We start from the raw sequence: 14340 nt of genomic DNA, 5'->3' as shown, positions 1-14340 counted from the left end.
ATAAATGTTTTTGACGATAAAACACTTTTATTCTAAAACTTTTTTTATAGCAATACTCTCCAATGTGCGAATCGTGTGGCCGATCTACATCGACCCCAAAATGACAAGTCGTTTTTTTAATGACTAACAGCATGTGCTCTTTTCCAATTTCCTCTGCTGCTGCTTCTTGTTTGGCAATCGGATGCATGTGCGCGTTAGCCATCATAATTAGAAACCCTAATAATTGTTCTCGCATTAAACTGTAACATAGCAACACCCACTTCACAACAGCCCACCGACTACTAAATCATTAAATCTTTTATTAATTATATATTTTTGTTTTTCTCTAAGAAAAGATTCTCTAAAATCTTATTAACGATTATAATCTAAAATCTTATTAACGATTATATATATATATATAAAGTGGCTTAATGTTATGTATCAAGAAACAAAAGTTTGTAAATTTTTATACAAATATACACTTTCGATAATGGACTGATGAGCCTAAAATTATCTAAGTACATACGATTCTATGCAAAAACAAAATATGCTAATGTAATGATGGGATAAAATGAAGATGATCAGGTAAGTCTCTGAATAGGTGACACAATTATGTGGCTTTTTGTACACTATGAATTAACCAAATAATGTCATGTGATATTGTCAGGTGAGCACTATTGCTTCCTACATCATTATTTAGACTATAATTATTTGATTTTTATTTATATGTAAAATGGCATTTGAAAAAAAATATTACAGGAATGGTGATATAACAAAGGTTATAAACAATCTCTATGCAATTATTTTTTATATTTTCATTTATCATCGATATGCAATTACATTTGATATTTTAATTTTAGGCATGTGAAAAGGAAAACTGTTAAGGAGAACTTTATAACCTAATTATACTCAATCAACCCTTTTTTTTTTTTCAAAAGAAAGTAAAATTAAATTAAATAATTCAGAATTCCAATAACGAAGTCAAGAACTCTTCCTTTATGGAATTCACCAATTAATTAAAGCTAACGACCAAACGATATGATATTAATAGGCAGGACAAATGTCATCATTTACATAATTGATTTTAGGACCTTTGTTAATTTATTATCCATTTCTTTAAACCCTTTTTAACAAAAATATTCTCAAAAGTAGGCCCCCATTTTCCTTTTGTTTGTTCCATTATCTTTCCTTAACTCAGACAATATTATCATTTACCCATCTTCATCTGAATTTTTCTAACATATCAAATTAGTATAAAGTTTTGGTAAAAATTATGTTTTACCCCCATATATTTATCATGTAATCACTTTACTATCATTCCTTTAAAAATAAGTTAATATTTAACAAAACAATGAGTTAAAAGTCGATTGTACTCGTAGAGTATAAAAGATGATTTTTTTTTCCTTTGAAAAGAAAGAACATACAAAAGATAAATTTATCATTTTTCCACCGAAATTTTTCTGACATATCAATTCAGTATCAAGGTTTCCTGAAAACTACATGATACCACCTAATATTTAAGCTATTATCACTTTACTATCAAATGTTAAAAATAACTAAGTATTTAATAAAGTGTAAAGGCGATTTTGTTATTTAAAAAGAAAAAAATTACAAAAGAGAAATTACTGCTAGAAAAGTAGCCATTATATTAAAACAAAAAATAACTACTTTTTTTTTTATTACATCAACATGCTGTTGTGTATTCAAATATCAAATTCCGAGTAATACAAGCCAAACACTTCAGTTTTGATATTATCAATAACCCTAAGTCATTTCAAACATTACAATGGCAAGCCAAACACCCTAAGTTTAACCCTCCATCATTTAACAAATGTGTTAATAGTTTCAACATGAAATTCCTTAAATGTCCTTATGAAATCAGCAAAATTTTAACCGTTTTGATATTTTGGCAGTAAAATGATAATAAGGCTAAATATTAAGTGATAAAATATAGGTTTCAAGAAACTTTAATATTGAATTAATATGTCAGAAAACTTTCAGTGAACAAAAGAAAATATTTATTGCACAATTAAAAGGTGCGTTTTGAATTTAACATGAAATTCCTTAAATGTCATTACAACATCAACAAATTTTTAACTGCGTGATAATGATGTTAAAAAATAAATATGGTGGTAAAGTGATAACAACACAAATATTTGCTGATAAAATGTAGCTTTCATCAAATATTGGTACTGACGTAATATGTCAAAAAAATTTAGATGAACAAATAATAATATTTCTAAGAACTTTATCAAAATACTGACCTAAAAGAATTTGGTTCAATTCGGTTTTTTCCATTCCATTAGGTGTTTTATAACTTAAAAAAAATGAATGGATTAATACCGAAATGAACTGAATAGAAATTACTAAATCAATTTATTGAAATTCTTAAGACAAACTGAATCACAAATTTTAATTTATTACTAAACAAAACCGATGCGAACCGGTGGCCACCCCTGCTCAAGTGTCTAGTAGTAGAAACGGAACTTAACGCACACTCACGGAATCCGAAAAATAGAAACGAAACAAGCGCGTTGACATTTATTTTAAAAGAAATTAACTTGATATGCCAAGGTGGGAGAGCGTATGTAGATTATCATGCGATGCTCCCCACAGTATCGACACCACGTCAGACAAATGGTAAGTTATGTTCGGCTTTGTAAAAGCAGCGGGTCATAAAAGGCCGTTGAATTCGGCTGGGATTACTGCAAGTGGGCCCTTGCTCTTTTGTTCTTCGGCACTTTCTCTCTTGGCGGAACTAAAAATTCTGGAGTTTATCCGTGACCCTCCACGTGGCACACCCTGGACTTAGCGAACCAACCAGAATCATAATTACATTATCCTCACTGGAATATAATATTAAAATATTAGTAAAATGATCAAGATTTAAGTGTTAAAATAATAAATTGATTAATTTCAGAAAAAAAAAACAAATAAAAATTGATTCGCAGATGTATTCCACGCAATGAGTCTTTCCAGTTCATACTGTACCACATTTCAACTGCCAATCAAGCCACGGCATAGTTATGAACACCTCATGATACTCAGCGTCAGCGGTCACTTTACAACATTTCCTGACAAAGCAAAATCCATTTTCTTTCACAAGAAATTCCAAGTTCTTTTTTTTTTAAAAATATAAGTTAATAATTAAATATTAAGCGAGGATTGTTATTACCATATTAACATCATAAAAGAAAATTTTAATTGCTTTTTAGTTATAAATATCAATAGAGTTCTTTACCAAAATTTAAAACATAGAAAATGGGGAGAGATTTCGAGTAGTGCCTGTACTGTTAAACAATCATTTAATATATTTATAATATATATGTATGAATTAAATTAATTATCAATTACATAATATTTTTTTTAAAAGTAAATACGTACATGTTATACCTACATTAAACGAAAATATATTTAAATTTCTTAAAAAATAAATTTTATAGCTGGAAGTATGCGGAGTCAATATGATCAACACTACAATCCTGTCTATCAAAAAATAAAAAAAAAAAAAAAATAGAAAACAACAAATAACAAAATACGGCCAAAGGAAATTAAAAGCAGTGTCCTACACAGGCTTTTGTTTAGTTGTTTTTAACTGTCGCGCAGAAAGTAAATTAACGGCTAGTCCGGCGTTTGGTGCGCCCACAGGACTGGTGCTCGTGAGTAGATGATGTTTGGTGCCCCCTAGAATTCCTCGTGGGTCATAAATGCAATCCAATTGGGTCAAATATTGCCGTGTTAAATTAATTATTAATCTCTCGCTTTAATCATATTTAGAAGTTGCAATTACTTCACTACACTTACTAATATGTAGCGTCCTTCAGTTTGAGTTTTAATGATTCTTCCTCCAGTTCCGAGAATTTGACTTCTTCGATTCATTTTTATAATATATTCTTCTTCAGTTAGTTTGTGGCTGTTGAGCTGAAAATTTTTATATTATAATTGTAAACTCTTGTATTATGGTCGCCAAACAATAAATTGTTTTGTTATTTAAATTTAGTAAATTTTATAATTACAGCAATGTTTAGACTTTAGACACTATATGATTTAGAAAATCATACCCCAAGTTTTTCCAAAAATAAATTATATTTTTGAAAATTACTTCCCTCAATAAAGTATTTTCTCCAAAAGAAAATAAACTACAGTAATGTAGCGGTGTGGAACTAACCCAATGTAGAAAATGAAGTATAATATGGTGGGCGCCAAATAATGTCACTTGGGACAGCGAAAAAGTGAAGACGGGGACCCACAATCGCCGATTTTTGCAAAAAGCATAATTGTGGCTTTAGACTCAACCAACGGTCCCTTTTCTTGCAATTATTAACAACCAATTCCATATAAACATGCTTATTTCAAGTACAAATTTCAATGATACAATTGCTGTTATTACAAAAATAGACTCCAAAATCCAAAATTTAATTAATTCATAGTTAATACTTTATTAAATACTTCTTCATATCTCAGGCAATTAAATCCTAAATGAGATCATACTTTATTAAACCGCAGCAAAAATTTTTGTAAAAAATATTTTTGTTTATTAACAATAATTTTAATTAATATAAAGAGTTTAGAGTTTTTATTTTTATTTTTATTTTATTTACTCTTCAAATTGGGACCCAACTAGATGATAATCCACGCCGAAATCTAAAGACTGCGTAGGGATCAAGGAAGCAAGTGGGATGGCAGTATTGTAAATATGACCAAAATCCAAGTCATCCCACGCACTTTCCACGGAGCAAGCGTCCCTTCCCTCTCCCTCTCGCTCTCTTATTCCGCGTGTAACCGGTTCAGCCGGTCACCTCGCCGCGTCCCCCTCTCCCTACAAAGCCCTCGTCGAAGCTTATCGACACGGAGATAAAAAAAATACGAAAGCCTAGTCTCAGTCAAAAACTCGTCACTCTCTACTCACTTGAGCTGATCATATTGATGATTCATGGCCTTGCCCCGTCCGTAACAGAATCCCAATCCCTTGTTTTTTGCATTACTAAAATGCTTTTCCGTTTTGCCTCTCCTAAATTTCTCAATCTCCCAATCTGGTCCTCGCCCTCCCTCTGTAGAACTCTCATCGGCGGCAACCACACTTCCGCCCGCTTCTGCTCCCGCTAATCGCCTCCCCTTTCCATGCACTTCATATTCCTTTTTTTTTGTTTTGATTTTTTGATTTTTTTATAGGAGAAAAAAATAGAAAAATTCGTAAATCAAAAGAAGCAAGAAGATGATGGAGCCCACCGTAGGAAAACCGAGCTTTTTGAGGAATATTCTAGTGCGGGTGCTTTTATTCAGCGTTTTAATCATAGTCGTCCGATTTGCTTACGTCGTTACAATCGCTGGCGAATCATGCAATCTCGGCGACTTTTGTTTCTTCTCACTACCGGACAATTTCAACCTCGTTACTATCGGCGCCGGTACTGGAGCTTCGGGGATAACCGCCAACAAAGCGGTCCGATCTAATGTTGTGAGTCCCAGCCGCCGTGATATGTACACCAGCAAAGAGTGGATCAAGGCCGTTAATTTCTACTCGTCCGTTTTCCAAGATCTGATTTCCGAAGGCTACCTCTCGCAAAACGCGAAATCTTTGTGCGTTGAGACGCAATACGGCCAGGACGTTTTCGCTTTGAAAGAGATCGGCGTTGAGGACTCGATTGGAATTTTTAAAAAGTCGTCGAAGCCATTGGTGATTTCGGGCGAGGGGCATCGGATACCGTTTGATGGTAATACGTTTGATTTTGTCTTTGTCGGTGGGGCCAGATTGGAGAAAGCATCCAAACCGTTGGATTTTGCCTCAGAGATCGTACGGACGCTGAAACCCGAAGGGTTTGCTGTGGTCCACGTGAGGGCTAAAGATGAGTATAGTTTCAATTCGTTTCTTGATTTATTCAATTCTTGCAAGTTAGTCAAGTCACGTGATATTGATGGGATTGATTCTTCATTGCCTTACATTAGAGAAATTGTGTTAAAGAAAGAGAGTGATTTGATTCTTGGCCATCGGGAGAATTTACCCGATGGCAATGTTGCAAATAAGTGCTCAGTTCCGGGCTATAAGCAAGCATTTGTCCGGAAAGCAGAGCCGTTTATTATGGAGGAGCCATTGAAGCCATGGATTACGATGAAGAGAAATATAAAGAATATAAAGTATTTACCATCAATGGCTGATATAAGTTTCAAGAATAGATATGTGTATGTTGATGTGGGAGCTAGGAGTTATGGTTCTAGTATAGGGAGTTGGTTTAAGAAGCAGTATCCGAAACAAAACAAAACCTTTGATGTGTATGCAATTGAGGCTGATAAGACTTTTCACGAAGAGTATAAGGTGAAGAAAAAGGTGAAATTGTTGCCCTATGCAGCTTGGGTGAGGAATGAGACTTTGTTGTTTCAAATTAATCATGACCTGGATAAGGAAGTGGTGGTTAAAGGTAGGGGCATGGGGAGAATTCAGCCTGTGCACTCGTTATCAGATGGTGGGTTTGATGGTGAAGTGGATAGGATTCAGGGGTTCGATTTTGCGGATTGGTTGAAGAACACTGTGACGGATAAGGATTTTGTGGTTATGAAAATGGATGTTGAAGGGACTGAGTTTGATTTGATCCCGAGGTTGTTTGAGACTGGGGCGATATGTTTGATAGATGAGATCTTTCTTGAATGCCATTACAATAGGTGGCAGAGATGCTGTCCCGAACAAAGGAGTCCGAAGTATGAGAAGACATATGAGCAATGCTTGGAGTTATTTACTTCTCTCAGACAGAATGGTGTTCTAGTTCATCAATGGTGGTGATCGGTAACGATTCCACATTACCTCTCCAATGTTTTTTTTTTTTTTAAACCTTTCAAAACCATTGGATCCCCCTGCCCTAAATTTACAGTGAAATGCTGTAGGACTTTTTTTTTTTTTTTTAATAGTATTTCATTCTGTCCAGATTTCTTTTGCTGTAAGAATTGCAATTACAAATGAAAATTCTGTTACGTCCTGCTTATTGGCATCTTCAGTTTCCTTTTTCTTATGTATCAATGGGTTTAGCTTGCAACTGTAAACTAGAGATGAAATTTTGAAGTGTTGTTCAGCTAAAATGAGTAAATGTTTTGATTTGTCTGGGGCACCTTGAATTTCACTCGTTGATTGTTTAACTTGTAAGATAGAAATGTTGTTGAGTTGTTTGTTGGCTGGCAGTTCTGATGCTATGGATTTCATGGTGGTGGCACTGGGAGCTCAATTTACATAAAACTTTTGTGTTTTATCTGAGAATTGAGGTTGTTCATCCCAAACCCCGACATTGTTGAACAATCTATAGCAGTGTTTTTAATACAAACAATCTATAGCAGTGTTTGTATTATAATTTTTCTCGGTCCATAATATAGAACAAACACAATTGCTTTGGGATTTGGTGTATCTCTCTCTCTCTCTCTCTCTCTTTCAAGTGGTTGAAAGCTTCTAAAAATTTCTAAAAACTTGTTTGATGTTACATTTGCATCAACATCGAATAGATGGTTCTGATCTATAAGGGAAGGGACAGACTCTTGACTGGAGTCACGAGCCTAGAACTTCTTCAGGTATTACATTGACTGCAGCAATGAGCTGAAGAAAATATGCTGAGCTGGGTATCATATTTGGTAAACATTGTTGACTGCTCTTTGCTGGCTTGAGTCTTGTTATATGGTTACATTATAGATTACAGACCAGGTCATTTTAGCACCAGCTTTGGCAAACAAACTGGCTGAATTATCTTTATCCCGTAACATTATTTGTGTAAATGAAAACTAATCTGAATGGCATAATTTCTTATATACCCTCTTCCCCCAGTCATAAAATCTGACTTCGATTATGAGCTGTAAGATTTATTCTCATGCCAGTGCCACAATCCCAAACATCAGTAGATTTATTGTGTTATGAGCTGCTGGTTGAGATTGTATTGCGGGAGGGAATGATCATTTTCTCCAGCAAAATTTAAAATTACCCAAACATCTTTGATAGCAGTATCAGAAACCAATATTTAGTAAATGTTATGAGACTAAAATTATTGGAAACTATTTCTTGCCATGGTTAAATAGTAGTTGAAGAGTGAGATGAAACAAGAAAGGGGATAAATTAGTCATTAATCACCCTCATTATCGTGCGAGCGAAAAGAGCTCTTTTGACATTACATGGCAAGAGTAAGAGATGAGCACGTCGATAATTCATAAAACAAACTCTTGAGATACAAACGACCAACACGCCGTTTTTTATTCTTAATATCGCCATTCACCAAATTATCTGTTCCAATTTTCCCTAATCCTCTAAAACAAGATAAATAAACAAAATAAAATTAAGAAAAAAAATGTTTCATGATTGGTCCTTTCTTCTTGATCTTTAACTTCCTTTTTGTCTTTTAAAATAAATATGCTGTTTCATATACATTTATGTACCAACCTCCTCACCATCACCTTGAATTCATAATTCCTCTCCTTCTGGGGCTGCCTGCCTCTTCATGAAAATGATGATATGAGCCTTTTGGATCCCAAGAAAATCCTTCCCATTTTCCCGGAAAATATTTGGGTATTTGTGGGGCTTTAGTGGGTGCTTCATAACACATAACATGGGAGGTTGTTGTAGCATAGAGGTTAAGTATGGATCCGTCTATGAGGAGGAGGAAATGGAACGCAAAGATAATTATAATAATAAGAAAATTGGCGGGGAAGATGATTTTGTGAGAGTTGGTGATAATGGAGCCTCTGTCAGATTACAAGGATCTTCTAAGAATATTTCTATGTTTACACAACAAGGAAGAAAAGGTATAAATCAAGATGCCATGACTGTTTGGGAGGTAATTATTTCATCCAACTAATTCTCTAATTTTGATCTCAACAATATGATTTCATTTATATACATGTATATGTTATTTCAGATTATTTGATTGTATTGATTAATGCATTAATTTCTTGGCTCTCATTTCAATTTCTGATCAAATCAATTTTCCTGGTATAATGTTAATTGTAGAATCATCATTTTTTCCCTTTCTCCAAACGTATGAATTATTCAAGATTCTGATAAATTTATTGACAATTCGTATTTTGGTGTTGAGATTGGTGTTTTCTTTATTTTTTTCTTTTTGGTTTCCATTTCTCTTACCTGGCTGTTATCTGGGAATTATTAATCATTTTCATCTAGCCAAACTTATCAGACCTGTGATATAATAATTTAATTTGATATTTGTGATCACAACGTTCCTAGATCAAAATAGTTTATTTATTTATCTATTTATTTTTGCACCATAGACATGCACTCTCAGCATTATGGGACTTATGATTAAAGAAATGCAATCTTGTTCTGTAATTCATGAATTAAACTTTTTGAAAAGGCTTTAGTTCATGGCCGCAATTTAAAGGACATGAATCCTAAAGTTCCTACTTCCAACTGTTGGATTCAAAATAGAGAAAGTAAAATTTAACAAATGAAACTTGACGTCCAATTTGGATTCAGAACTTTACTGGTGATAAAGATACAGTCTTCTGCGGAGTGTTTGATGGCCACGGACCTGCGGGTCACAAGATTGCTCGTCATGTACGTGACAATTTACCATCAAAGCTCTCTACAGCAATCAAGCTTCTCAAGAGAAATCATGAAGATTATAGTAATGGTTCCAAATCTAGTCAAAATCCATTCTTTCGTGCTTTGGAGGCTAGCTTAGTTAAAGCTTATGAAGAACTTGATGATGAACTTGGCTTGGCATCTGCAGTGGACAGCTACAGCAGTGGTGCAACTGCTGTAAATATCATCAAAAAGGTACCCTCGGACCCTTAATCAATTCAATTTAGGGAATGCTCAGGATTAGAGTTCTGCAGCTTTTAATTTACTACTATTGTGGAATAAACTGGACTTCCTTCCTGCTGTTCTTTTCGATTTGCAGGGAGAACACTTGATAATTGCCAATTTGGGTGATTCTAGAGCTGTTCTTTGCACTAGAGATGATAGAAACCAACTCGTTCCTGTCCAACTCACAACTGATTTGAAACCTGAGATTGCAAGTAGGTTGTTTTCATTTGGCCTAAAAGCCCAACTAATTTAATCAATCTAATGGTTTTTTTTGTTATTCAGGTGAAGCTGAAAGAATCAGGAATTGTAAAGGCAGAGTTTTTGCAATGGATGAAGAACCAGACGTGTATAGAGTATGGATGCCTGATGAAGATTGCCCTGGTCTAGCCATGGCCAGGGCTTTCGGAGATTTTTGCTTGAAGGATTACGGCCTTATCTCAATTCCTGAAATTTCTTACAGAAAACTTACTAGAGAGGATCAGTTTGTGGTTCTAGCAACCGATGGGGTAAGAAAAAAGGCACAACCCGAGCTATTTATCTATTGTTGATCTGCCAAAATTTAATTAAGTATTCACATGTGCCGACATTTGCATTTTGATATAATTTAGACTAACAATTCTATGTGCATAGAACTACCAAAAGGCAAAAGATTGACAACTATTTGTAAAGAATGTTAAGGACGTAAATTTGAGTCTTCTAGCAAATCTTTATATAAATAGGATCTTTTTCTTTTTTTTTTCCACCAAAAAAATGTATGTGTCTGCAAAAGAGAAGCACTCAGTCCAAAATTATGATATTAGGCTCATGTGTTAACAAATTATCTACATAGATGTTCACATTTTGTTAAATTTGAATCATCGATTCTTTGTATCGAGAACTATTAAAAGACATCTCCTAATCAATCTGGTCTTTGCAGGTATGGGATGTTTTGACAAACAGTGAGGTGATAAGAACAGTAGCTTGTGCGAGCAAGAAAGAAATGGCAGCAAAAATGCTAGTAAGTCGAGCAGTTAGAGCCTGGAGAACAAAATATCCAGGTTCCAAGATTGACGATTGTGCCGCGATTTGCTTATTCCTGGGACACAAGCCTCTGTTAACAAAATCAAAATCTGACACGAGCTATTGCAGCAGCATAAGTCAAGTAAGTTATCCGCACGCCGCTGGTAGTAGATCAATGAGAAGTCAAGCAACAGAGACCGAATTGTCCGTGCACAGCAGGATGTCCCTGGAAGAATATAGCGCACTTAAAGGAGTTAGTAGAGTTAATTCTTTAGTGAAGCTTCCTCGATTTGCCCGTGGATTGAGCCGGCGAAGATCAGGAAATCGTTTTGAAGATATTGCAGGGTGAAAAGAAAAGGAGGCAATTATTTTCCACTAACTAATATCGTTCTATTAAGTGTCGAGATCTCTGAGAATTTGCGTACCGTTCAGTGAGCCTCAAAAAAAAAAAAAAATGTAGTTGTTGGGGACCAGTTGTTCACCTCTCCTCTATATTGGTGTTTGAAAGAGTGATGCAACAGTATTATCAGAAATTTGGAGAGATTGTTACTTTCTTTATATATTAGTCTATAATTTGTCGTGAAAACTCAGGGTCAGTGTGTCTTTGTATCAAATTTACTACTAATTAATGACTATATAGCTTTGCCTATTGCAAATTCTGTGGGATTCGCAAATGTATATATGAAGCATAAAATATCACACACTCTACAAAAATTGCCTTTTGCAATTTTTTTTTTTGGTTACTCTTCCCCAAGATTTCATGAACTGTTCATATTATCATAAGGCGAGGTCGAAAAGGAGAAATAGAACTTGAAATATTCAATATGTCATTCTCCCACGCACGGCCCTGCTATCTTTTTTATTTTTTAAATAAAGCATAAAATATTTGGTAAATTAACAACAGAATTTCGACTTATTTAAGATGCACAATTCTTTAGAAAATAGTTATGCTCTGACAGTCTGACTAATAAAATTAAGGCCATGAACACCTACAGGGCAAACGAAAAATGTGGATAGAATAAACCAAGTAATTGATTCGAGTCTGTTTTGGATGTGGCACAAAATTTATTTGGTTTTTTTTTTTTTTTTTGCCCCCCCAGATGAGATGGTTATCTGTTCTCACTTGCAATTTCTAAATAAGTATAGTCCAGTCAGAAAGCATTGTTTTCGGCTTCATTTTTGCTTAGATGGGTTTTAATTTTTTTTATTAGAATTTATGCCCCCTGCAAGCCACATAATAAATGAAAATTAGTTTTAGCCCCCCCCCCCCCAGTCTACAATTCATTTACATTTTGTGTTCGTAGAAAGCTCTCCTTCTAAAGACATTCATGTTCTGATTTTGCAACATTTTCCGGCGACGGTGAAACTGGCGGACTAAGAATGGCTAGGCTCCAAGAATGGGACAATTTCACTGCATTTTGTGAATCGTATAAAAAAAACTCGAGTGGTAGATTCGATAATCAAAGAAGAGACCACATTCTTCCCATTTCTAGAATTTCTTTATCCCATTGCCATCGTTACTTTTCTCACGTCATTTTTCCAGCCATTCTCAAGCCTTTTGGCCAAGTAGCATTCATTTCACAAATTCTAGTAGCCTTTACAGTTTCTTTTTTTTTTTTTAATGATGATGATGATGATGATTATTATTATTATTATTATACTGCATAATTTCACACTTGTTTGTCTAAATTAACGTCCGTAATTCATGAAATGCATACTGCATATAATCGTTAGTAATTCAACATTATTGATTACACCAATTTAACACAAATTACAAACAATCATGTGCTTAATTGGTTCTGCCCATAAACATAAGTATCTATAAATGTTTGATTGAGATTTAATCAACTTACATTATTCTTGTATATTGAAAAATTGTCATCACAAACTTATAAAAAAAGGGTAGCACAAATCTAAGAACAATACTAAATACAAATCTCATTCTTTTACTTAATTTTTCCCTTTGATTGTCATCAATGGGTTTCATTAACACTCCTTTTTGTGCCGCAGGCTGGAATTGCCCTCGGCCCTTCGTTCCTTGAACGCAATGAAAAGTTCAGCAAGAAAATGTTCTCCCCAAAGGTTTCGACAGTCCTTAACGTCTTTGATACATTTGGCCTCTTTTACATGCTATTCTTGCTCAGCGTACGAGTATACATAAGCATTGTTAAAAAGGCTGGGAGGCTAGCAATTTTTAAAGGCATTGGATCTTTTTTGCTACCATTTATGGTAACCATATTCATATCTTATATTATAAACTACTAAACTAGTGCTAAAAAAAGTACTCAAAGTAGCCCCTTGTTCAGTTGGAATCTTGTTCGATCGTGGGATATTTTCAGATTGTACACACATATTCGCACGTAGTTTGAAGATAAACGTGTGTGTGATTTTCATAGGAGGGCCCGATGATTGCGAGGCTCTTGCGTATGGCTGATAATACTAGCATTATGCTTACAATAATCCGATTCATCGCTATGAATAATCATTCCACTAATGATTTGATGGAGGAAAAGCAGGATTCAAACATGATTAGTGAGTTCAGAAGGAATAATATTGACAACAAGAATGTTAAGTACATAAAGAGAAGTGTAAAAGAAGGAGCTGATACGGCAGCATATATGCTTCATGCCATTGCTGATGACTTTGATCTCATATTAGCTGGAAGAAGACATGATAATAATTCGCAAGTATTGATAGGACTATCAGAATGGAACGAGGTTGAAGATTTGGGCGTTATTGGTGATGATATTTTGGTTTCCTCAGATTTTCATAATAAGGCTTCAGTTATGGTGATACAACAGCAGGCTTCAGTTATGGTAAAAGAGGATAAAAAGCACTAGATACAATTTCAAAGCTTAAACGTACATAACGGGTAATTTACATATTTTTTTCATTTAATCCACTTGTAATCATTTAGAGAAGTTATCAAGAAAATTAAGTTGTACAGATTTTTTAAGAAGCAGTGATTGATAAATTTTATCCATTCACTCTTGTAATCATGCATTCACTAGTCCGTAATTGAAACGAGCTAGAATGAGAATGAAAATGAGAATTCATTGTTTACTTTAACTGTAAGAATCGAAATTAAAATAAATTTTATTGATATTTTTATTTTAAAATCAGAATAAATTATTATAAATTACAATAATACCCTTTAACGTATTATTCTCATTATTTTTATTATATAATTATGATTATGATTATTATTATTAAGAACATTACTTTTAATAATAATAATAGTTACAATTTTTGTCCTCTTTCATTTTTTTATTATTTTTATCTCTAATCTGTTTCTTTTTTCTTTTCTCTTCTTCTTCTTCTTCTTCTCTTTTTTCTTTCTCTTTTCCGCAAATTGCTCGTTACTTTTTCGTCATCAATCACGCCAATTTCATCTTCTTCATCAACATCATTATCATCACAATTTCTTCTTTTTCCTCCTGTCGATTTCGGTTCTTCTTCTTCATCAACATCAAAATTTTCATCATCGTCATCACAAATACATCATCTTCATCATCACAATTACATCATCAATAATAATCATCATCATCTCTATTGCTTGTCATAAAAAATCATCATCA

General features: G+C 34.0%; 2 protein-coding genes across 2 annotated transcripts; both read left to right on the top strand.

Moving 5' to 3' along the window:
- The first annotated feature begins 4738 nt into the window (after positions 1–4738).
- LOC18037926 lies at positions 4739–6962 on the top strand. The gene has a single exon (XM_006429440.2). The coding sequence runs from the start codon at positions 5195–5197 to the stop codon at positions 6749–6751; it is 1557 nt and encodes a 518-aa protein (XP_006429503.1). The 5' UTR covers positions 4739–5194; the 3' UTR covers positions 6752–6962.
- A 1393-nt stretch (positions 6963–8355) lies between these two features.
- Positions 8356–11349, top strand: LOC18037925 (probable protein phosphatase 2C 65). The gene is made up of 5 exons (XM_024182269.1): positions 8356–8774; positions 9431–9733; positions 9858–9975; positions 10046–10269; positions 10680–11349. The coding sequence occupies exons 1-5, from the start codon at positions 8547–8549 to the stop codon at positions 11109–11111; spliced, it is 1305 nt and encodes a 434-aa protein (XP_024038037.1). The 5' UTR covers positions 8356–8546; the 3' UTR covers positions 11112–11349.
- The last annotated feature ends 2991 nt before the right edge of the window (positions 11350–14340 follow it).

The sequence above is a fragment of the Citrus clementina genome, unplaced genomic scaffold (genome assembly GCF_000493195.1).
Source record: "Citrus clementina cultivar Clemenules unplaced genomic scaffold, Citrus_clementina_v1.0 scaffold_6, whole genome shotgun sequence".
NCBI lineage: Eukaryota > Viridiplantae > Streptophyta > Magnoliopsida > Sapindales > Rutaceae > Citrus > Citrus x clementina.
This window is presented reverse-complemented; position numbering and strand designations above follow the sequence as displayed.

Coding starts and splice junctions, on each gene's coding strand:
- LOC18037925 (XM_024182269.1), top strand. CDS start 8,547: ATGGGAGGTTGTTGTAGCATAGAGGTTAAGTATGGATCCGTCTATGAG. Junction 8,775..9,430: donor ATGCCATGACTGTTTGGGAG/GTAATTATTTCA, acceptor ATTTGGATTCAG/AACTTTACTGGTGATAAAGA. Junction 9,976..10,045: donor TTTGAAACCTGAGATTGCAA/GTAGGTTGTTTT, acceptor TTTGTTATTCAG/GTGAAGCTGAAAGAATCAGG.
- LOC18037926 (XM_006429440.2), top strand. CDS start 5,195: ATGATGGAGCCCACCGTAGGAAAACCGAGCTTTTTGAGGAATATTCTA.